This window comes from Lagopus leucura, unplaced genomic scaffold, assembly GCF_019238085.1.
Source record: "Lagopus leucura isolate 7727_CA_CO unplaced genomic scaffold, USGS_WTPT01 Super-Scaffold_100002, whole genome shotgun sequence".
Classification (NCBI taxonomy): Eukaryota; Metazoa; Chordata; class Aves; order Galliformes; family Phasianidae; genus Lagopus; species Lagopus leucura.
This window is the reverse complement of record NW_024962263.1, coordinates 31,897,410-31,922,430: the sequence shown is the minus strand read 5'-3', so window position 1 is coordinate 31,922,430 and position 25,021 is coordinate 31,897,410. Positions and strand designations below refer to the sequence as shown.

Below are 25,021 nucleotides of genomic sequence, written 5' to 3'. Positions count from 1 at the left end.
TCTTCTTTGGTTAGGAAACTACATTTTTTTTTTAATTTCTGTGTAGCATTCTTACCTCTTCTTCCTTCGAACACATCATTGATTTCTCTTAACAACATTGACATATCACTCAGTTGAGACTCCCAGGCCTCACAGAACACCTCAAGATTCTCTTTTGCAATCTTGCTAGATGGATGTAATGCTAGTGTTTCTGCTGCAGAAATTATCTATATAGAGAATAAAATATTTGTTAGTGGAAGACATCTTGATAAATAGCATTGCACACGAATTAACAAATGCATTCATAGGAAAAACACAAACTTAAATTGTCACTATGAAGTTTCTGTAGCATATTCATTTGACACATGCAAGTTCAATGACCTTCCTTGTGAATGCTTTTAGCTAACATCCAACACTGAATTGCAACTCTTCTATAGAGTTACATCAAAGAGTTCAACACGATGTCTCCAAAAAGCTCATGCAAGTAATTTTTATTTATGCCCAGTTGAAGTGACCAGATAAAAGCTGAGCATACCTGTGGACCAGTGACTTGGAAGGTATCTTCTGCATGTATGCACGTGATCTCAAGGGGCTCTGTTCCAGAAACATGCCTCAACAAGCGACACATCTAAATATGTTTTATTTTTAAATTTAAAGAGAAAAAGGATGATAAAAGTATTTTTTCATTAGTAATGTCTTCATGATTAATGAAAAAAGGCACACATGCATGCCTGCACACATACAATGAAGTTACTAATAGTCCTTTTCAAAACTTACTGGGTTCCTCACAGCTTGGTGTTTCTCAGGAACCATTTAAAATCAAGGAAAACAAAAATCCTAGCTTAAAAGGTATAGAAAAACAAAATCACCCAAAGAAATAAAGATCTTAAATAAAATCATTCCAAAAACAACAATCGCATACATAAACAAGTAAATTAATAAAGCTGAAAGTAATCAGATATCTATAGAACTTGAGGCAAACACAGCAGAGATGATGTCACTATAATCAGCTTACTCAGCAAACATCAACCATGCGGAAAATGTAGGCTTTCATCATCCAGAGAACTTAGTTATCTTTGTATGACCTTATTTTTCTCAAACACAGGGAAGAAAGGAGAAGACTGTATGGGTAGTAAAAGGTAGTCACTTTCTTTTTTTGGTACTAAGTTTAAGAGTGAACTTGGGGCTAAGAATGAACAAAGAATTTCAGATCACAAACAGAATTTAAGACAGAAACAGTATATATTAAACTACTTTGACTGTTATTGGAAATGCTCTAAAATGCACATATAATCACAGTTACACCTGGAAACAAAACAGGGTCTCACTAAAAGAACACCAATGAATCACTAATACCAACTAGAAACAGGGGGACTGTATGGGAACTACTGAGTAACGGCCTGAACCTCTGATTGATCACCTGAGGTGAGCAATGAGTCAGCCAGAGGAGCACAGGTGAAGGCAATTCAGCTGTGTTGCTGGAAGGGGGTGGAGCCTGGCTCCTAGACCTATTTAAGAGCTGGCTACCAGTGGGGGAAGGATCTTGTCTGGAGATCCCTCCTTCTGGTGTTTTGTGGTGAGCCCAGCATAAGGGTAAGCTTTCCATTTATTCTCTTTTGTTATCATTGTCCACTTTGCCTAACTCTCTTGTTTATTTTGTGATTGTAACATCTTGATATCCATCGATTATACAGGGACACAAACTGAATTAAAAATGAGTTGATTTCTTAGTCTCTGAAGTTCATAAAACTGTCCAGAACTCAAGGATATTATTTCTGTATATTCATATTTCTGGAATAAGTCCTTAGGCACCATTAAAACCCCAGAAATGGTACTAAATATTTCTGGTGCAGAAAACTCAACTCTTCTTTGCTTCATCACTATCTTATCAAGACTTGCTCTCACATCATGTGTTTCTTCATGCAACTCAATCATGCAACTCAGTACACCTGCTTAACCCATACATCAGAAACATGGCAGGCTGAAAAGCAATCCTCATCACCTTGGAGAGGAACAAAAAATACATTTAAAAAAAAAAAAAAACACCTAGGCCTTAGTCTCTTATTCACATATATGAACACTGCCATTCAAAGCTGTGCATGTATCAACGCCAAGCATCCATGAAAAAAGAAAACATTTCCAGTAAGCTTCTGACTGACAAAAACTTAACAAGACCATCAAAACAGTGAAGTTCATTAGATTAAGAAACCTAACCTTAAATTCTCTTCATTCTTAAAACGTGTCCTGGGTTCATCTATTGCTGGATGCTTAATGCTTCAGTAAAAGGCTGTAATCTCTAGTTAGATCTAAACACTACTTTTTTTTTTCATGAGTATTTCAGCCCTAAATTACATATGCATACAACACTGAGTCAAACAATGAGTTTAAGTTAGACTCAAGAGGAGAACAGACCATACTGTGGGAACCGTTTGCCACAGTAACACACCTGGTTCAGACCATAGCAAGAACAACACGAAATCCAGCAGTATACTAGGAAAAACTAAAAAAAAAAATAAAAAAAATAAAATAAAAAAAATTAAAACCAAAACAGGCAAAAGCCTTCCTAAAGAACAGATGAAAATAACCCTGCTATTCATTTTCACCTATTAAAATCAAAACAATTGTGAACTCACCTCAACAAGTTGCTCTTTCTGCTCTGATAGCTTGCAAGTATATTCTGCTACAGCTTCCAGATTTCCTTCTACTCCTGTGATTTTTAATGCTTTGAGAATCATATGATCTGTATGGTATTTCAGCAGATCTGCTGCCAAAGATGTTGCTGCACTGTGGACCTTGAATAGCATTAAAAGAAGGAGAGAGAAACTGAAGAAAGAAAGAAATATAGCCAGTACCAAACCAAACCCCTTTGAAGATACAGCAAAAACGTATACTGCTATACCAGCATACAGACAGCCTAGGGCCTTAATTCTTCAACTATTATTTAAAATACAAAGATAAAATCCACTGCACTCAAAAATAGCCCACCCAAAGGTAAAGAGAAACAAAAGAGCAGCTGGGTAGAATCAGGATGTGTGATAATAACACGGCTGCTTTCTGATGATATTACAGATGGAAAAAACAGGTGCATGAATTTGTGGAGCACCAAGTTCAGCATAAGTACAACACAATAACCACTCTACTTCTCATAAAGAATGTACATGAATAGAACCAGATGCACAGTATCTGAATTTATAATGCATTAGAAAATGTTTCCATCAATAAATTGCCAGCGATCCAAAGAGAAGCTTGAAAATAATCTATTGGCTCATTACACAGCTTCAGGAAAGTCAAAAGCACCTGTTCTACAGGAAGCTCAAAGCCAGAACTAGGTATGAAGTTGTTTCAAAAACATGCTATTAACAAGCAAGGAGAAATTCCTCATGAAACATATCCCTAAATCCATTTGCATGCAACTACTGAAATTGTGTTCTGAAGGACTCTGCTTGATGAGAGCAACCAGCAACAGCTGCTGCTACTTCTAGTGACCAGTCAGTAGATTTACCTGTGTCCTGTAATCAGCTCAATTTTAAAAACACAGGTAAATCAAACAGAAGCTTGTTTTAGAAATAGGAGAGCTTTCTTGTGACTGCTGAGTCTTGTAGTATTACATTTGTTTTAGTAGACTGAATGTATAAGAAACACAGCTGTTCAAGATGATTTTTCAAGCCCTTATAAACAGTTTGATAATGTGGGCCTCGACTGCGGATGAAAGGGAATGTTTTCTAGAAATGTTAGCAGTTTTTTTCCCTCTGGACTGTCTTTTCTCTTCTTCTAGAAGTATTTCCTATGCAATTCAGAATTAAGAGGTTTTGTTTGTTTGATGCATATTTCATATATTTAACTTCTGAAAGAAAAGTAGCTCCAATGAAGAGATAACTGCAAATTGTAATGTTAAAATAGGAGCAGGCAATTCTCATTTACATATAGAATACAATAGTGATTACATTTTCATTACAGATTCTTTTCATCTCGATCTAAAACAGAAACATACTCAATTCTGTCTCAGAATATCAAGCAGGAAAACATAATCTTGGGGAAGGAAGGTACCTCTTGTTTCTTCCATAAAGTGACAAGAGATGGAAAAATACTACATTTAACATGGTTGTCTGTTCTCAGCTACTTAGCCTATTAAAACGTTTTAATTAGTGTCACTAAACATTTGATTTCACAGAGAGCTTGTTTGTTGATACAGTGCAGCAGCAGAAGTCAAGGACTAACAGGACAGTCTTCAAGCACACTCAAAAACATGGCTATGTGGAGATCAGCTACAATTTCTACAAGGAACAAAGAAAATGACAATAATCTAGATTTGCTTCTATTGATAGCATAAATCCTGTATGTCTTAAAAAGCTTTTACTAAGCAAGCTTTTATTCTCCATGTGTCACAAAAGCAAGGTATACAACACGGCTTGGGGTTGTTTAGAAATGCAAACCCACTCAGTTTGTTCCACAAATTCTAGAACAGCTTACTGCACTTTCACCTCACTTTCAATATGGGACTAAATTGTAGGGCATAGATAACCCACTGTTTTGTACTCCACCTCTGTTAGCTGCTTTACAGGAGATAATTTTCTTTTATTGATACCTGACAAAACTATTTAACTGTAATAAGTATGTAGTCTTTGCATGACATTCATAAATAGAAATCTGTGGGCAGGACATTGTGGCAAGATTTACATTTAAAGAGCTAAAAAAAAAAAAAAAAAAAAAAAAAGCAAGGATATTAACAGTTTCTCTTACATACTACTTGCCAGACCCTTTAGCTTTATGGTCTCTGTAATTATGTAGCCACATACTATTTTCACTGAGAACCCTTCCTTCTCATTTGCTACATAGGAATGCCATTACCCCAAATGGATTAAAGCAGCTGAATGTCACTCTGGAAAAGCTCTGCTACTGACTTTCTGCATAATGGTGACCAAAGTAAAAAGCTGTTAGTGAACGAGCACAAGTATATTCCATTTTCCAGGGGCTCAACAGGTAGCATGACAGGTAAGAAAACCAGCAGAAATTGGTTTGTTAGCCAAATATTTCCAGTCAGAACAGCTCAGATCTCAGTCTTAGCAAGTACACCATACCTCTCTTTTGTACTGCCTTATAGCTTACTATAGAAACCTTCACTGCCTTAGTGTTCATTTTGCTATCTGTTTAAGGGAATAATAATGGGAAGGACTTTAAGAGATATCTGAATGCTTTACAAATGTTTTGGAAGCTGCCAGAAATCGGTAATTCTGTATTTGGCTCAAATCTGTGGAACAGACAAGGCACCAGTGCTCTCTATTAAGTGAGAGAAGAGGGAGAAGGTAGGATCCAGATTAATAAACACAGTCAATCTTATGTGTCAAAAAGGCAGCTATCCCACATTGCATGTCATGATTTGTGACATCTAGCATGTTTGCATTCAGGAAAAGAGTGATTACAACAAACTGCCAACAGTCCAGAAAAATACCTGAGTATAATGCATAGCCATAACACATTTTTGCTATGCAAATACACACATAGAAATGAACAGCTAAGGTAAGTTTCAGCACATTCTAACAAGAAAAGGTATTTAAAACAGGGATGTGTGCTTCCTCAAGTAACATTTGGTTACTACATTTAAAATAATGATGGTACTTTCAAACGTATTTTTATTTGATTGCTGTCAGCATTGGCAAAGAGCCTGGGTATCCAATAGATTTCTAATTAGTTACAAGAAAGAAGAAAGGATATGATTGCTTACCAGCTCTCTGATGAAACTGTGATTCAGCTGCTCTAACCTCTTTAGGTCTAGGATCCTATTTTACAATTTCATATATGAAAAGTACAAAATGCAAGGTTTCCTTCAGTTTATGCTTGTTTGAACCGCACTTACCTCTCTTTTAAGCTCATTCATACACTGGCATGTTTTTAAAATGGAGACCTCCAAGTCTTCCATGAGATCCTTTGTCTTCTGGTTTTGCTAGAAGTCAAAGAAAACAACCAAACAAAACATTACACAAAAAAACAGCAGATCCCACCATGACACATTACTTAATTGCTTTAGAAGACAGCATTGTATTTCTAAGGGTAATATTTCCATTTGTATATCCTGTGTAGATTTTGCTTGAAGAATTCCTTGATGGAATCTAAAACTGATATCGATGACAACTAATTGACTGTTTGGGATCAACAGAGATTTATTTCTGAGTCATAATGGCACCTTCAGAAAGGTTTCTTTATGATTAAGAACTTATACTTTCTGTCTAAACATCTGAAAGTAGAGTAACAGTTTAAAGGTGTTTATTTTTTTCCTATTTAATGTCAACAACACCCTTTTCAAATAAAGTGGTACCTAAAAAGTTATATTGGATGTTTTACATTGAATTACAAAGAGATATCTTCCCTGTAAGACTTCAGATCTTTGTCTAATTTAAACAAATACATTATCTTCACTTTGTTGAATTAGCTTCTAGATGGAGCTCCAAATTTGGGAAAGAAAAAAACAACCAACAAAACAAACTGAACACTATCTATGGAATAACCCAAATGTCAAAGGCATAGAATAGGAAAAACTGTTCCGTAGAAGTAGGTATGCACCCATCTCCAAAACCTAGTGAAAATAATTATCCTGGGTGGGACCATTAAGAAGCCCACAGCTGCAAAGATATGAGCAACTCAAGTATAAACTACATAGTAGCATAAACACAAAGTGTCTGCAGATAAAGACAAGCATGCTCTCATTTTTTTTAAAGCAAAAAACCCACCAAACCAATATTAGCATTTCCTCAGGTATTCTTTAAGTACAGACTGCTATAACATCACATCTTAACATTCAATACTCACTGCCCTGTCCTTTTTTATTCTTTTACCAAACTATAACTCCTTTTGTGTGTAATTATTTTCCTTTTCAGTAAACACAACTGAAAAACAATCTTCTAGTCCAAATAAGCCCACAGGAAAACGTAAAACAGGACACTACTTTATACTGCCTTTGAATTTTATGAGCTTGAATATTTGCAGCACGGATTTCAGAAATATTTATAACTCAATCAATAGCATTAGATTTTCTGGTGTGTTCCAGCTACTTTGCACTGACACAGAGGAATACAAACTAGCAGGTCAATGATGCTAGCTAGCCTATGATTTAAAGTTGATTTATGTTTCAGGACACTTCTGTTTTAAAATACACTCTTCAATGAAGATTCAGTTACTCTGCCTGCTGAAAGGAAGTATAATGGGTGAAAAGGGAGATAATCATGCAACCTAAGAGCTCTACATATCTCTCAATTCATGCATTCCAAGGTATTTTGATTATCAACAATCCCACTTGAATTACATTAAGCTCCTCAGAAAATATTCACCCTCCGACGAAGCTCTAAACAGCAGAGCCACTTCAGCGAGCAAGTAATGTTTCAACTGCTCCCTTCAGTCATAGCTAAGCTGCATTATTTATTAGTGTAAATATATAATACACAAGCCCATGTGTGCACACTCAAGCATTTTCACAGCTCATATACATGCATATTTTTGTACTAGGCTCTCATTTCCATCATCTGAAATGCAGCATGTAAAATCTCTGGAGGTGATGAGTTTCTCCAGTAACACAGCTTAGAACTACTCAACCTAAGCAGAGTTTTAGCTTCTTACAGTTACTTTATCTATGCAATAAACATTCTAGATGCCTCTGTATATCAGTCAGATTTATATTCTCTTCAAACTGTTCCACTAGATTAAGAACAACTGATGGATGCATCTAATTCAAAGAGGAGAAAAGGAAGAAAAATGCTTTCTCAGAAAATAGATTCAGTTTTAATGTAGCTTATACATATCTGTCATTATTTTAGACTGTTGAGATTTCGTGCTATGTTTTTCCTCAGGAACAAGACTGAAAGCAAGTCAGTAGCAGGAACAGAAACTGCATTTTCCTTTGCTGCCCCTTTCCTCCCCCTTTAGCATGTGTTTTATATTATCTTCAAGGAACAAGGTAAGACAAATGACAGAGACAGATTTAATGTGCTTCTTCACAAAAAAGGAAAATTGCCATCACTGAAACTTTTAGAAAAAGCTGGACAAAAATTCCCAGTAAGTCTCTTCTCACTTGTCTTCCCTCCTCTCTAGAAGGCAAAAAAAATAGTCAAGTTTTATAATATTTCACTTTTCAATAGTTTAAATGTTTTCAGTATTCTGTAGAAAACAAGAAATACAAGCTGTGATTACTGCCATGGGATCAAGACAACTGAAGTCTCTGAAAGAACACATCAAAAGGCCTTGCCATTCAAGACTGTTTTGACACTTCTATTAATCTCATTTCTACTTACAGCTTCATGAAAACCAGTCCACCTTCAATAACATAACTGAGGTGTCAATGAATGACTGAAGCGATATCGCTGGGGCAAGGTGAAAACAGTACTGAAGCTAAAACAGCACAGTTACAAACTCTGGCTTCCTTCATCAGCTAACTTACTCTGAGGAATACACACAATTCTCTCTTCCTAGACCAAAGGATATTTGGCCTTAAAAACTTCTTTCCAAAGTAGAGGTGAAAAGATTTACTTTGCTAAAAAGCTCTTACAGCTTGCATCCACACTGAAACCAGCTGCTCTAGTTCCATTTTAGCCTGCTTAGACAGCTCCAAAATGTGTTCTCTGTGCTCATGACTGGTATAGGCAGAGTCTGTGAAGTCCTCCGTATGTTCCAGGATAACCTCCAGCATTGTTGAAAGATTCTCTTTTGAGAGAAAATAAAGATTCTCACGAAGACCCTCCACCTTATTCTGAAAAAGAAACACATCAATTCCTTGAGAATTTTTTTAGTTTTACTGTTGTAAAGCAGAAGGTAGGTGCATCATTTTACATTTCATTTTTCTCTTCTGTGTTTTTTAGTATTCATGTATTTTCAAAGTAATCCAATATTTTTCTTGTATCAGACCTCTGGTGTAGGATGTGGGTTTCTTTTAACAAAATTACTGTCCATTTATCAGAACTATCAGCATTGTTTTCCTGCAGTCAATAAGAAGCTTTTTGGTTAAGTAAGTTTCAGAAAATAGCTGTGTATTCAGCTTTTGATTGATCTTTACAAGCTTTTCCACAGCCATATGATCAGTTTTGAGGGTGTTTTTTAAATATTTACATTTGATATATTGAGAATGGAGGGAGAGAAATCAAGTGTTACTCAAATTCCAAGAAATAAGACATGGTTGTTAATGCATTGAGCAACAAGATACAATTTTAATTCATAATATTTTCTTTGAATGCCAGTTTGCTCTTTTAAATTTCTGCATGAGTGTTTGTATGTGTTTTAAAAATGCTAGTCTTATGAAGTAAGAATTCTTCATCAATTTTAAAGAAGTTTGATATCCTGGTGCTCAAGTTTATTCAACATTAAAGGCATTACTCCCTCACAAAAAAAAGCAGGAGGAATTGTGAAATATCAGAAGGCACATCTTGGCAATAGCAATGAAATTATCACCACCTTCTGCTGGATTCTCTTACATTCTGAGACATTTATTCAAGTTACATTGCTGAAAAGATGCTACTCTACCATTTAGAATTAAAAATAATAATTTTTTTTTAAAGATTGGATTCTAGTTGGGGGTAATTTGTTAAGCTGTAGAAAACAATACTCTCTCCATTCTCACCTTGAATTCTCTGATTCCAGTATATATACTGATAGGAGCCACTTCATTTTCTCCATTTGGTCTAGAGTCAGTTACAATTTCTATTACCTGTTCCAAAGCCAGTCTCATTCGATGAAAAACACCATCTTTGTTTATACGAGCAGATTCACAGTCTGGATGCCTAAGACAAGTCTTCAAAAGAAAGAAAATTAAGTAGTAAAAAGGAGATAAATGCAGGAGTGAAATGAATGCTTCCTGCTGAAGCAAGTCTGAAGAATGTGTTAGAACACAAAACATTCTTTCTGTTAAAACGCTGTTAAGTAGAACTCATAGAATTAGTCAGAATGTAAAGATGTTCCTCTACTCATTTTATAACCTTCTACCTTTGAGTATGAAGTTTAAAGTGAGGTTGAGAAAGAACAGGCAGCTATCCTGCCAGTTGCCATACCCTGATTTATCTAAGTTGTGTAGAAGTGTGAATTATCACTGACCTTTGAAGCAGTTAATAGCATCATTGTGCACTTCTCAAGAACAGCCCTAGATGCTGCCATTCTTGCCTTTTTCTTCTCATCCTTCAAATCCTAAACAGCAAAAGAAAAATGATTTGAATACTGCATAGTAACTAAAACATTTACTGCTTATGAGACTGGAAAAAAAAAAGACTGTCTTGCAGATGGATGGGTTGTAAGAAAGCTTCTTTATGATGTCTGACAGATGCTATTTTAAGCCTGGCTCATGATCTAGAACTTGCTTTTCAGAAATACTTTAATTTATGTATTTATTCTAGGCACTACTCAATTCAGATTTCAAAGAAGGAAGATGTCAGAGATACAGCATGTGCTAATTGGGTCACTAATTTCTGTATCCTTATCATATAGCATTATTTATAGAGCAGGAAAGGAAGCAAAAAGCACAACCAAAAAACAAAACCTATGATTAAAAATAGCGTCTGAAATGGTGGGGAGCGGAAGGCAGAGAAAGAGAGCACCGACCTTTCATTGCACTGCAGGGAAGGAAATAGAAAATTAATATTTTATATATTGTTATATTTACCATATACCAACAATAAAGAAGATGTTCATATGCTTAAAAAGCCATTCCTCTGTAGAAAGCATTGAATACAGGAATTTTCCAGGGACTCTACACGGTGAGGGATATAGTGCAAAACCAAATTTTACCTCCAGAGAAAGTCAGCAAAAGAGAAGAACTTGGAGTCCAAAGTGAGACTGGGGTGGGAGGGAGGTAGAGAGGACAAGATTTTAGACCCTCAGTGTGTAACACGAGGAAGGACTTAGCTTAGGATCTTTCCAACACTAGTAAAGATAGCTGAATGCTTTAAGAGTGTTATGAAACGAGTAACCAAATGGTACTTCCACTGAAACCAGGTCTAGCTCTCCTCTGCCAGTTACCCATGTCTCGTATTTCTTACTATAAACGGACACAGCTTTTTCTCAGATCTAGTAACTTCTTTGCATCTTATTGCTATTAGGAAGTGTAAGCTCCTAATTATACAAGTTTAGAAAATTTAACTCCTAGACAACAGTGCACTAATTTTCTGTTTATATGTCCATTTTGATCAAAACAGTGACATGTACTGTATATCCAGACTTATTACTCATCTCAAAATATGGAAGGTAGAATGAAAGCAATTATTATTAGCTGAAAAAGGAACAGTTTACAGGATGGAATTAATACCACATTAAAAAACAGATAAACGTACACACAAATAAGCAGATAAATCATTTTGACATTTTTCAAAAAGTCTGCTAATGACAGAAAATCTTGAAGCCTGAGGTGGCCAGGTTTTAAACAGCAGCTCATTTCAGAAATTTATGCACTGCATTTGGATAAATCCAATCACACTCAAGAGTTTCCAACGTGCTTATATTAAAGAAAAATACCCTGAGGGAGGTTTCCTCCCAGTAAAATCACACAGCAGCCTACACACAGTGTAGAACACTAACCATAACCCTGACAGAATTTTTAAGAATATTAAAGAAGTACTCTTTCCAAAAGAATCAAGTAGACAAGGAAAAGGGAGAGTGAAAGCCCAAATAATACTGAAAACCAAAAATAGTTGAATAGAGCATCACTTACTAGCAATACAGTTTTCTCTTCTGGAGAAACAACTGCTATGCATATTTGAGAAGAAAAAAAAAAAAAGCGGTTCATTTCCAAGCAGGATATCCTTTAGTAGCACATAGCTTTTCCATTCCTGATTATTTGACACTGAGCAAGTTCTTCACAGACTCAGGACACGCAGACAGTGAAAAGAAGTGTTATATGTTTTTAGTAAAATACCCCAATGTCCTATTTATCTCAGGGATGCTGTGTCAAGTCACAGAAAGCCAATTCTATACGCATGATGCTGGGCAATCTTTTTACACAAACTGAATTCTGAATTTTGCTGAATATTAAGGATGCAATCAGACTCTGGTCCAATTCTGAATGGGGGATTTGATTGCCCAGGGGAAGCAACCAGAGCTCAGAGCAAAGGTCTGAAGCCTCAGCAGATCTTTTATTTACAGGGAAAGTATCATTCAACAGAGAGGTCCTTTTCCCTATGAAGTGAACAACAAAGATGAGAACAGTCTCTTTGTAATGAGGAAAAAAGTTTTGAACAAAATCTAATGAAAATGTTTCAGAATAATGAAAAAATTTAAGCAGATGCTTTATTGGGATGTGGAGATTCCAAGTTTTGAGTTTTCTGAAGCCACTACTGTGTTTTCAAAGTGTTTCACTATGTGCAAACATCAAATGTTTCTGTCAAGAAGTAACAGACAAACTCCCTACCAGAGCAAAAAGCCAGAAAAGCTGAAGCCAAACAAATGAAGTTAAAGCATGACTCAGATAATACACACAAAGGACTCTGCAAGATGTACAAGGGAAAATAATCCAACTGAGTTTTAAAACAGAAGGATGCACTTTGTGTGGAACAAAAAAAAGAAATGTGTGTTTCAGAGACAGAACACCACTATTTTTTGCTTTATAATATTTAATGATCACAGAAGAATAAAAATCTTCTAATAAATCAGGTGAAAAGTGATACTTAAAGCATGTCTCGTAGCCTTTTATTAACACTTACATTTTGCCTGTCTCCAGTTAAATGGGCAAATTCGACCATTTCATTTCCAAACTGGCTGAATATTTGCACAAACTCCTGGAAACTACTGACTTTTTCTAGCTGTTCCATAGTTGCAAGAACCTGAAAGATAAGGGAAAAAACTGCAGACCATCAAGATACCAAACAGAAACCATTATTACTAATTTAGGAATATTATTATTTGTGAACACTTCTAAACAATGTCATATGAAATGAATGGATTTCATTACAATTTAAGTACTAATAAACCAAAAGCTGGAAATCAAACTTTAAATTATTAATTATGCTTCAATCAAAATGTGTTACACACATTTGAACACTCAAACACACTTTCTTCACTCTTCCCAATATCAAGAGCAACAGGATTCAGTTTCCATATTCAGAAAAATATTCCTGCCTATTACTTTTATAAACATAAGTACTTAAAAATTATATGCTGATAATACTCTATATTATAATTCTCAACTTTAAAGTTCAATTTCAGATGCATTGTTTTCAAAGTCTAAAGCCATGCTTGCACAGTCCAGCAAGTGTTTTAATGACTGGCAACGTGCACAAAAAATGCATTCACAAAGGAAAATTTAAAAAATATAGAGATGAATTAATATAGCTTTATGCTTCCCATAACAGCTGAATTTAAAATAGTGGCAATTTTTTATTATTTCTAGATAAAGCAAAGTACTAAAGTTGTAATAAGCTCTTACTGAAGGTATGTAGGAACATGTGAAATCAGTATTTTTGTAAAAGTTCAGCAAAAGCTATCACATAGGCTATAAATTATTGAAGCTATCTTGCTGAAGGCACTTACAGTATGGTTTACAACAGACATTAACATTGGAGTAATGCAGGTTAGATGTATACTATAGAATCCCACAGTGATCTTTCAAATCCAACTGACTTCAGAAGGAAAGACAGTTAAAGTAGTTCTTTGTTGTGTCTCAGTCTGAAGATAAGAGCCCATGGAAGTTTAATGAACTGTACTTAAAAGGGAGAAACTTCAACTCAGTTTTTCATTTCTATGGCAAAAGAATTTTCCACTCAAGTAAAAAGCAGCCTTCTTTCTGACAAATTTCCCTTTCCCTACAACCCACAATCTACAGCAAGTGTTCCATGCAATACTAGACTGCATTATCTGAGAATGCTACATTATGCAGCCAGTTCCACAAACACTGTAGAAACAAGAACTTCCATTATTCAGATGTTGAATCTCTGTGAGCAAGGATGCAAAGAATTTAGAAGGAAGCCACACAACAATGAAGATATAAAAATGGCTGTATAAGAGTAAAAGCAGAAAAGTGAATGGGGGAAAGGAAAAAATAAACAAGTTAGGTTCCAACATTCTTATCCAAAAATGAATAAAAATATGTAGGTCAATCTAAAAGTAATGCTTCCTATTTATTTCCATGAAAATGACAAGAGATACAAAGAACACAACAACACTATTTGATAGAACAAACTCTCAGCTACAAAACAATTTTTCAACCTAGTCACCACTACTAGATATGCATTTGCAACAGCAATGAACAAGAACCTGCGTGCTCTCTATGCACGTAAAACACTGCACCAGCAAAGGTGACCCACTGAAATGCTGTTGCTGAAATGCACTACTCCCTGCCTCACTGTGCTTCCATCCACTGTTTGGTCTCCATAAATGTTCAGCAAGTGCCAATGAATGTCAATGGGAGCCATTTTTTCTGCGTGGAGAAATTCAGTGAGACACCTTTGCTTCATACACGCCTCCATGTCAGACACCATTCTGTCAGAGTGCCTCTTTGCAAAATGTGGCAATGTTGGTGGGAATGTTCAACCTCTACTGCCATACCACCAACATGCACCTCTGACATCGTAGGCCAATGTAATAAAATAGGAGGCATTACTTTCCGAGCAACTCTCATATAGGAGTAAATATATCTAATCCTTCTTGGTTTAAGCAATTACAGTATTCCATGAGTATGGCCTTGGATGCAAGAAACTTCTGTTTCAGTTACCCTAGAGCAAAAGTTTTTGTCATGACAAATCTTGTCAAATAAAAATTTCAGTGAAAGCACACATTCCCATTACTGCTAACAATTGTAGACATTCCAGGCAGAAGTCACATTCTAAGGAACTACACACAGAAATAGTGTAGATAGCCCTAAATTATCTAAAGCTTATTCAAGAAGATCTTAAAATTCAAAATATCCATTATGTCTCATTTTTTTTTCATTATTATTTTAAGATTTCTTCACCATGAAACACACAGATACTAAATGAAATGTGAGGAGTGGTGCTCCTTGGGAGTTGGCATTGGAACACCATTATTTAATGTCTTTGTCAGCAACATGGACAACGACACTGAGCAAGTTCGTGGACAACACAGAAGCTCTGTGGTATAGTCAATACACTGGAGGACCTTGAGAAGGCTTGAGAAGTGGCCCATCTGAATATCATCAAGCTGAAGAGGCCAAGCGCAAGGTGCTGCAGCTGGGTCAGGGCAATCTCAAACACAAATACAAGCTGTGCAGAGATTGAGAACAGCTCTGGAAAAGACCTGGGGGTCTTTGTTGATGACAAGCAAATCATGAGCTGGCAGTGTACACTTAAAGCCCAGACAGCAGAGTGCATCCTGGGCAGCTTCTAAAGAAATATGGCCAGCAGGTCAAAGGGGGTGATTGTCCCTCTCTGCTCCACTCCGATGAGGCCTAACATGGAGTACTGTTTTCAGCTCTGGACCCACAGCATGAGAACAGGGAGCTGTTGGAGTGAATCCAGTGGAGGACCACCAAGATGATCAGAAAGTTGGAGCACCTCCTGTGAAGAAAAGTAGAGGGAGCTGGGCTTGTTTAGCCTGGAGAAGAGAAGGCTCCACAGAGATCTCATTGCGACCTTCTACTGCTTAAAAAGGGGCTACAGGCAAGCTGGAGGGGAACTTTTTCCAAGGGCATATATTGATAGGTAACGACTTAAAGATTTGATTAGATATAAGGAAGCAATTCTTCACTATGAGAGTGGAGAGGCACTGAGACAGGTTGCCCAGAGAAACTGTGGATGCCCCACCCCTGGAAGTGTTCAAAGCCAGGTTGAATGGAACTTTGGGCAACCTGGTCTAGTGGAAGATATGACAAGTGTGTGGAACTAGATGGTCTTTAAAGTCCCTTCCAACCCTATCCATTCTGTCATATGAAAATGTTAATAATTAAATTAGAATTTAGTATTTCACATCTACTGCTGCTCTATGAATGTCACTCTTCAGACTGCAGTCTTAGGCTGACATCACTTCAGGGCACTTCCATATTTTTATCTGTTCTGCATAGGATAGCAACACCCCCGCTGTCACTTCATTACTCATTGTTCTGGTGCTTCTGATTTGATTGGTGACAGCAAGTGGAGCAAGATGTAAACTTACTGATGAGGTGACTAATTCTGATAGAGAATGAAATAAATTGTGAAAGGCTGGAAAGATGTGAGCACAGATTTAAGAAATACCATCTAAAAACAGAGATGGTGCAGAGGATGCACAGGCAGGAACAGAATCATCAGGATTATCAAGCAGAGATTGCAATTTTGCAGTAGATCACCATTCTAGAAAATCTCAATCAGCAGTCTATGAATCATTTTTCTGTCTTTCAGCATTTTTTCACTCAACTCCTCTTGATTCACATGAGGAAGATGATTATGACAACTAAAAAGAAACTGTTCATAAACCTTAAGGTGCACAAGTCCATGGGACCTGATGAGATCCATCTGCAAGTTCTAAGGGAAGTGGCAGATGAAGTTGCCATCACATTTGAAAGGTTATAGCAGTCTGATGAAGTTCCCACTGACTGGAAAAGGGGAAATATAATCTTCATTTTCAAGAAGAGAAAAAAAGAATATCCAGGGAACTACAGGCCAGCCAATCTCATCAATGTGCCTGGCAAGATCATGGGAGCAAATCCTCCTGAAAGCTCTGGGAGACACATGGAAAATAAAGATGAGGTAATTGGTGGTAGCCAATATGGCCAAATAGACTCCAAGATGAAAATGCAGCTGAGATGTTTTTGAGCAAAAAGCCAGCATCTGCTCCAGTTGACACAAATGATAACCTTCTTCTGCCTCTCTATTCTCTACGTCAAATTATACTATACCATCTCTGATTATTCGTACGCACTGCTTAAGACCCTGTAAGTTTGCAGATGACACCAAGTTGGCAGGAAGTGTCAATCTGCCTGGGGATAGGACGGCTCTACAGAGGGAACCACATAGACTGAATTGCTGGGCTGATGCCAATGGGATGAAGTTCAACAAGACCAAATGCTGGGTCCTGCACTTTGGCCACAACAACTCCAGGCAATGCTGCAGTCTTAGGGCAGAGCATCTGGAAGAAGTGTGGAAGAAACAGACCTGGGGGTGCTGTTAGTGATCACCTAAACACAAGCCAGCAATGTGCCCAGGTAGCCAAGAAGGACAACAGCATCCTCACATGTATTAAAAATAGTGCAGCCAGCAGGAGCAGGGAAGTGATCACCCCTCTGTACTCAGCTCTGAAGAGGCTGCACCTGTTTTGGACTGTGTTCAGTTTTGCACTCCTGACTACAAGACAGACATTGAGGTCCTGGAGTATGCTCAGAGAAGAGCAAAGAAGCTGGTGAGGGATCTGAGGGATCTGGAGTACAACTCTGATGAGGAGCAGCTGAGGGAACTGGGATTGTTTAGTCAGAAGAAGAGGCACAGAGGAGATGTTATAGCTCTCTACAACTACCTGAAAGGAGGCTGTGGTGATGTGGGAGTTGGCCTCTTCTCCCATGTAACTAACAATAAGACTAGAGGGAATGGCTTCAAGATGTGCCAGGGAAGGTTCAGGCTAGGTATTAGGAAAAGAGTGGCCAGGTGATGGAATGGGCTGCACAGGGGGGTGGAGGAGACACCAGCCCTGGGGGTGTTCAAGAAACATTTACTACTACTACTACATGTTTTAGTGGAGTTATATTGATGGTAGGTGGATGGTTGGACTGGATGATATTGGACGTCTTTCCAACCTTGGTGATTCTATTACTCTATGATCTCTCTATCATAATCTCTTAAAGGAAGACCTGCCTTGCTATCCATCATACCATGACCTGACACAATTTTCAGAGCACCCTCTCAAACAGTGTGCCTATATAATGAACCAACATTTGTTTGACTTCCTAGAGAATTACCTTATTGGTTCCATAAACAGACACATTCTCAAACTCTTTTAGTATGTACAGAAAGTAGAATGCAGTAAAACTCAAAGTAAACCACAAAGACTAGGTGACTACAGCAATCACAGTAAGACACACTTGCTTTGGAATATGACTTGATTTTCTATTTTGTAATACTTTCAAAATCAAAACCTGTTTCTGCACTTATGCTTATTGTATTCATATCACTATCACATTTGGACATTAGTTGGCTGAATGGCTGCAGACAAAGGGCTCAGGGAAGGCAGCAAAAAGAATCAAATGCACCACTCTGCTGCAAGAGAAGACCAGGCTGCAAGTAACAACAGGAAATTAATATTGATAAAACTAACACCACTTTGACAGACCACTGGAAGAAGAAAAGGCACTAAGATAGCAAATCAGTACTCGTAAGTCTCAAGCCAGACTGAAGCAATTATTATAGGCAATGCAGTTTCCAAATCTTGGGCTTGGCTGTCTTGCACCTATAAGACACAAAACAAAGCCTGTCTGAAAGTATACTGGGAAGAAAGATAGAAAGCATGAGAAGTCAAAAGAAGAAAAAAAGGCACTACTCTGGATAAGGAGTTGAAAATTAATGAGCAAAAAAAAAAAAAAAAAAAAAAAAAAAATCAAAAAAACAACTCATCATTCTGAGGGTTACATTTTACAAATGCATTTTTTGATCTTTTTTTATTTCAGTACATTGGGCAGTGCGGCAGAAATATCCTATGGTCAAGACAGTACAGTACATGAAGTAGATTTTATTCAAAGTTTAATGGCCTTCATGCACTATTTAGATCAGCTACATAGTTTTAAGCTAAGTTTCAAGACACAAGCTAAACTGCACAAAAAACTTTTAATCTGTAAGACTCTGAACTAGCACATGCTTTTAACAGCTCTCCTCACAGCTTTTTGTCATAGATAAATTCTGAATGGTATCCTTGTCTTGTTTCGGACAGTAGAAACATCTTCTTTGCCAAGGAGAAGCTTTTATTGGCTTTTTAACTGACAGATAAATAAGCAGTAACACAGCTTTCTCTTCAGCATATTAAATCAACAGAGTAATATAGGTCACGTAAAATGTAAAAAGTCATAGAAAATGTTATTCCTCTTTACTCATAGCCATCCTACTTTGGATATTTGGTATTAGGCATACGTAAAATATACATTTTTACCTCTTTATTTTCCCCTTTCCCCTAGAGATGCAATGAAAATACCACTTCATCTAGCAACATTCTTTTGCATTAACTGCACATATCAGTTAAACCAAAAAAAGAAGCTATAAATACCTTGTTTCTAGAAGTTATTATTTGCTTAATAACTACTCTGTCTGCTAACACCAGCACTTTTGTGACCGAAGAAAGTAACAGCCTTGCAGCTTTTACCACGCCTGTTTTGTCCGTAAAGATCGTTATGTGGCTATCAGATTCGGGATGATCCAAGCTTGCTACATCTGTAAGCTGTGCAATTGTTTCACCTAAAGGGAAAAAAATAAATAATTATCATTTCATACTGTTTCATACTACTCTGTGTCATCATTAGTACTTATGAGGCATTCCAGAGCAATCCACGATTCCTTTTTACTTTGTTTTGCTTCCTGTTGTTGACTGTTGGTGGCACCCTCTCCAAATTGAAATCTGTATGATTCAGTACTGCCCCATACATCCATCTGTATGTAGCACTGATTTTCTTGGAGTGGGGTACAAATATTTAGGTGGAAGGGGTGGGGTTACAAAGTTTCAAATGAGAAAACACTCGTGGAAAATACTTCTCCAATTTTCATAGAAAAAGTCAAATCAGTATCAACACTTGCAGAGCCATTATTCTAAGGGAATAGTATATAGCAAATAAAGAACTACAAATTCCTCTCTGCTTTCCAAATTTCAGTTAGCATTTCCATAATTTGTTAATTTCATATTTCTGTAAAGTTTTCTATCACAAATCATGATTCTGTGAAGTTTAGAGAGATTAAAAAAAAAAAAAAAAAAAAACCAACAAAAAACACCTGTATAATTTACAGGACTGAAACATTACAGTGAGACTACTGTGCTTTATGTTTAAAGAAATGCCAAACAGTACATTGTCAGAGACAGAAGAGAAAAAAGACAATGAAGCACTGATTTTCATTTCATGAGCATCTTTTAGTCAACTGTCTTTTAATATAATAAAAGTTAAGGAGGGCCATTTGACAACGTTTATCTTTATTGTAATTAAAAAGTTCATAGATCAATGCAGTCAATGAATCTCCTTGTCTGAGAAAATCACAGGACTCCATCCTGCTAAATCTTCTGGTGTACCCTAAGTAATAGTGCAATAGAGGAAAGGCACAGAGCCTTTCATTACTCCATAGCTGCAGAAGGACTGCCAGGAAACAGTACTCAAGCAAGCTCTAAAATAAGGCATACTTTTTATTAGCATCCAAGACAAGATGATCAAACCACAGCTAACTTGCAAATCTTCCTTGAAGACAGAACCCAGGACGTTTGATTGAGTCCCCTGGGATTCATCTCCAAAACCACAACTAAGATAATACTCCTAAGCATTTCAGATATTCACTTCAAAAATCTGACAGTCAGGGATCCCACACGAAGAATTTGAGAGTACATAATGAACCTGAAAATAATTTATAAAAACTCTACACAATGAGAAAAAAAATGACAATCCTTCAAAACATGACTCCATGTTTTGTAGTATTTATGGATAAACTTCTCTCATCTGATAGTTATAACCCCTTGAGCTCTCAAGTTGTCTGAATATGTATTGGCCTATGGCAAGGAGCTTCCAGGTCAGGATGTAAAAGCAGAAACTAAAAAACACAGATGTAAAGTGCTTTTCATAACTGAGGAAAAAGATGCACAACATAATTATCTCATTTCTTACTCTAAGTGATTCACCTTCTTGAAGATGAATTACTGAATCATAGGTGAAGCAGAAAGTCATACAAAGAGTAATCAGAGAATGTAGAGAGAGCTGCAAAAACTGCCTGTCAAATGCTCTGGGCAGCTCTAAAAACTAGTGACTTCTGACAACAGAATAAAGGATTTCTTCTCTGCCGATGGTTCTGCAGCTACTGGAGTAGTAATGGTGACCCAAGAGTAAGCTATGAGGAAAAAATGTTGTTAGTGTAATATGCTAGGCAACATAGCTAGGCATACATTTGTCATGTAGGGGTGCCGTGACTGAAAGACTGGCAAATTAGGGAAAATTTTTCCCTGATGACAGAAAGAAACAATTGTCACAGCCTCTTCCATGAAGGGTTAACAAGAAAAATTTGGGTAGCTATAAGACCAGTTGACCTTATTTCAAGAATAATATTAAAAATCATAATGGAAGGCCTTACCATATGAAGGATAAGAAAGCAATTGGAAAGAGCAAGCAGAGACTGCAAGGGTGAATAGTCACTTACCAACCCAAATACTATAATGATGACACCCTCTCTAGATGTGAAAACAACGGATGTTGTGTATATTGGCTCTATCAAGGTCCTTAATGTGACCTCTCATAGTGTTCTTATCACTAAGTCATGAGATATGGACTAGATAAGTGAACAGTTAGGTGGATAGAAAACAGTCCTGACCATGAAGCTCAGTGGTAGTAATCAGTGACATAGGATTTCCCTGGCAGCTGGATACCAGTGGCATCCCTCAGGGACTGACATAAAGGATCAGAAAGGTTCCCTGGACAATTATGTTCAGCAAGTGTGTGAGCAATACCAAATCATATGCGTGTCTGATATGCTGGAGGACAGGGATGAGAGAGAAAGAAGGACTGGCTGGACAAGCAATCTGACAGGAAACTCATGAAATGTATTTGCATGCCTGCAAGGGCATATAACTTTGTCCTGTATTTGGGCCAGTGCAACATTATACAACAGTACAGACTGTGGTCAGCAGCCTAGAAAGAACCTTATAAGGAAGAATCTGGGGGTCCTGGTAGATGATGGGTTGGGGATGGCAAAGAAGCCTAACTGCTTGCCAGGCTGTCAACAAGAGAGTAACCAGCAGGCTGTAGAATTGACTCAGCCCTTCTGCTTGGTACCTGTGGGATGGTATATGGGTATCATGCCCTGTTTAGGCCTCTTAGCCAAGAAAAACATTAACATAGTGGAGCATGTGACAGGAGAGGCTGAATGAAGTGAATTTGTTCACTCTCAAAGAGCTCAAGGATGTATACTACTATCCAATGGGCAGGAATAGAAAAGATGGGGACAGACTGTTCCTAGAGGTGCATGGTGATAGGACAAGAAACGATGGATGAGATATAAGAAAACGTTTTTTCAAATACATGGGTGGCCAAACACTTAACAGTATACAAGAGAAAATGCAGTGTCTCCATTCTTGAAAACAAATGCAGTTTCCAAAATGTTATTTTGTGATTCTTTGTATCCATCTCAAAACATTGCTTTTCAACATGTTTAATTTATTCCTTGTCTGTACTAAAAGACAAGACAAAAATAGGAGAGAGCTATCACTTCCATTTTACTCCATGTCTTCCTTGAGGGTTATGTAGTCAACTGGCAGTGAGCACTGAAAATGTTATGACACTAACTCATTCTTGACATGTGTTTTTTCTTCTAATTTAACGAGTCTCTCCTTAGCTTTGGGGAAAAAATACCACAGATGGACATCTAAAAACATGATTCTTTGAGTTATATTCCACTACTATACTGTTACTGTAAACACTGACACAGTGCAAGAATAATGTTAGGCAAAATCTGCTACACGACCCTCTGCAGCATTTTATGATTCTTTTTAAGTAAATCAAATTACAAGATTTATTACAAGGAAATAGTCATAACAAGTCTGAAACACTTGAGATCACTGATTATACTCTTCACAAGAGTCAGACACAACACATCATCCTTCAAAGCCTTTGCAGGATATACAATTGATTTAAAGACTCTCTACTTTTCTTAGCAATAGAAATAGTTCTAAATCCTCTAGAGTTGAGATATCTTCTATGCCATCCTGGTCTCAGATAGGATAGAACTGACTATCCCTTTATAGTGTCTGATCTGATGCTATGTTTTTGTTTTATGAGAAAAACAAAACTGACAACACACAGATGTTTTAGTTGTTGTTGAACAGTACTAAGGACATTTCAGCTTCTCAGCTTCTTATAGTCCTGCCAGTGATGGGGGCTGAGGGGCTACAAAGAGGTGGGAGTGGACAGGCAAAGGGATATTCCATACCATATGACACTGTGCAAAAATCACCTTGAAAAACAGCAGAGTTGGCTGGGGGAGGAGCCACTGCTTGGGGACTGGCTGGGCATTGGTAGGTGGGCGGTGAACAATTGCTTGTTCCAACAACTGTGTGGTGCTTAGCTACCTGTCGGGTTAAACCACAACATACATCTAACAACACTTCCCTTTAATTTTTGAGGCATCGTCTAATTTACTGGCTAAAAGGATGTATAAACAACTCCGCAATATCCTGTCCTAACCTAGAAAGCTAAGGGCTTTCTGCTACCCAGGCCATCAGAATATGGCACCTCAACACCTCAAAACCAAACAGACATGAGAAATGCATGCTTTAGCTGCACACAAATTTTCATTACAAAAACTTTGTTTTCATTATAGTAAAATGTTCACAAGTGCAGAGGTAAGCCATAACTTCACATGTGAAATCCCAGACTTAACTCTATTATAGTCACTCCTTAACACTTCATCAATATATATGTAATTTTACAACACAGAACATTTTCTTTAGGGACAGGAAGATCATGGCAGGTCAATTTCTAATTCTTCTGCTTCCTTATTGTGCATGTACAATTAGAAACAAAGAAAAACAAAGGCTATTTTAAAGAAGGCTTCTCCTACTTTTCCCTTTATTTTACCCTTGCAGAGATAAAGAAAAGGGAGAAGGGAAGAAGAGTTCACTCTCTCCTCACAGAACTTAATACCTTAGGCAAACTACAACTTCTCATAAAATCCTTCTCATCCCACGAGAAGAGTTGGTGCAAACAGCAGTGTTCCATGGCTGGCTGAAGTTTTTGTGGGAACCCCACATAAAGCTTTATGCTTGCTTGCTACATGTAATGTATAAATCCAGTGTGCAACGTTGACATCTCCAGTACTGATGGCTGATATAGAAAAAGAACAAAGAGCTGACAGTTTGGGCTTTTCAAACTAGTCATATTCACTGATGAATAGTTTCCACGATGATTCCTTTATACGAGTTATTAATTGAATATAACTCTCCAGGAAATTTTACTGGCTTGCTTCAGAATAGAAAAGTTCTTCAAAATGGCACTCAGGCAACTGCACCTTGAGACTGTATTTAGAGGACAACTATCCATAAAAATGTGTCTGCACAAAGGACTCTCTAGCCTTGTTCAACACTTAACAGTCCACAGAGTTACACTAGCAAAAAAAAAAAAAAAAAAACAAATAAAAAAATCTAAATTGAACAATAACAGCAAACATATATAATATATTGAATATTCCATGTAAATCTTCAGTTAGATCTAATACACATAGGCTTGAGAGTAACTGACCCATGCCAAGGGCAATTTGAAACTTGACAGAAAAGTAAATAACCTATATTCCCACTCGTCTGTACTGAGGGGGAGAAAAAACAACACAAGAAGTATAACCATTGCGTGAGATAAAACAGTGCAGCCGGAGTATTTTTAGATTCTGAGCTCCTTCTGGATAAACTGATAGGAAGGGGTTGGAAAAAGAACTTAGCCACAAAATAGCTGGTAAGTGAAGAAACAGAGATTCACATTGCACTGGTCTTTTAACAGCTGAGATTATCAATGGAAACTTTCGGCTTGTTAGCATTTTACTTGGATCTTTGAAGAGAAAAGACATGCTTTACATAACAAGTGGAATGTTTTCAAATTAGGACATTTCTGTTTGCAGCCAAGTTTACTGGAGCGGCCATGAAACTTCAGCCTGAAGTTTATCTAGAATAGTCTTTCAAATCACAAAAACAGTCCAGTGTTTTTCTTTGCTACTCATTGCTGAAGAATTTCCAGAGGATTTCTTATATTACTATGCTCAATCTGTAAGCTTTTATTTTAAGAACAAAATCAATATTAACTGCATATGCCAAATACATTAATGGTACGCATCCCCAAAGTTTCAGGTCAGCACAAGGATTAAGCCAGAAGAATGCTAGCCAAAAGGCAAGATCCTCAGGCTTTTGGGCTTATTGAAAAGATATAGAACAAAGTAATAAACAAATAAAA

The 25,021-nt window shown here is 37.1% G+C and overlaps 1 protein-coding gene across 1 annotated transcript in view; it reads right to left on the bottom strand.

Moving 5' to 3' along the window:
* Positions 1 to 25,021, bottom strand: part of CTNNAL1 (catenin alpha like 1) — a 58,906-nt gene that overhangs the window by 15,795 nt on the left and 18,090 nt on the right. Inside the window, exons 3-11 of the mRNA XM_042869282.1 lie at positions 19,114 to 19,301; positions 12,642 to 12,761; positions 10,048 to 10,137; positions 9,578 to 9,748; positions 8,513 to 8,713; positions 5,834 to 5,920; positions 2,613 to 2,771; positions 515 to 607; positions 56 to 206 (exon numbers count right to left, since the gene is read on the bottom strand). Coding sequence (XP_042725216.1) covers positions 56 to 206; positions 515 to 607; positions 2,613 to 2,771; positions 5,834 to 5,920; positions 8,513 to 8,713; positions 9,578 to 9,748; positions 10,048 to 10,137; positions 12,642 to 12,761; positions 19,114 to 19,301 — 1,260 coding nt within the window. The remainder of the gene's footprint in view (positions 1 to 55; positions 207 to 514; positions 608 to 2,612; positions 2,772 to 5,833; positions 5,921 to 8,512; positions 8,714 to 9,577; positions 9,749 to 10,047; positions 10,138 to 12,641; positions 12,762 to 19,113; positions 19,302 to 25,021) is intronic.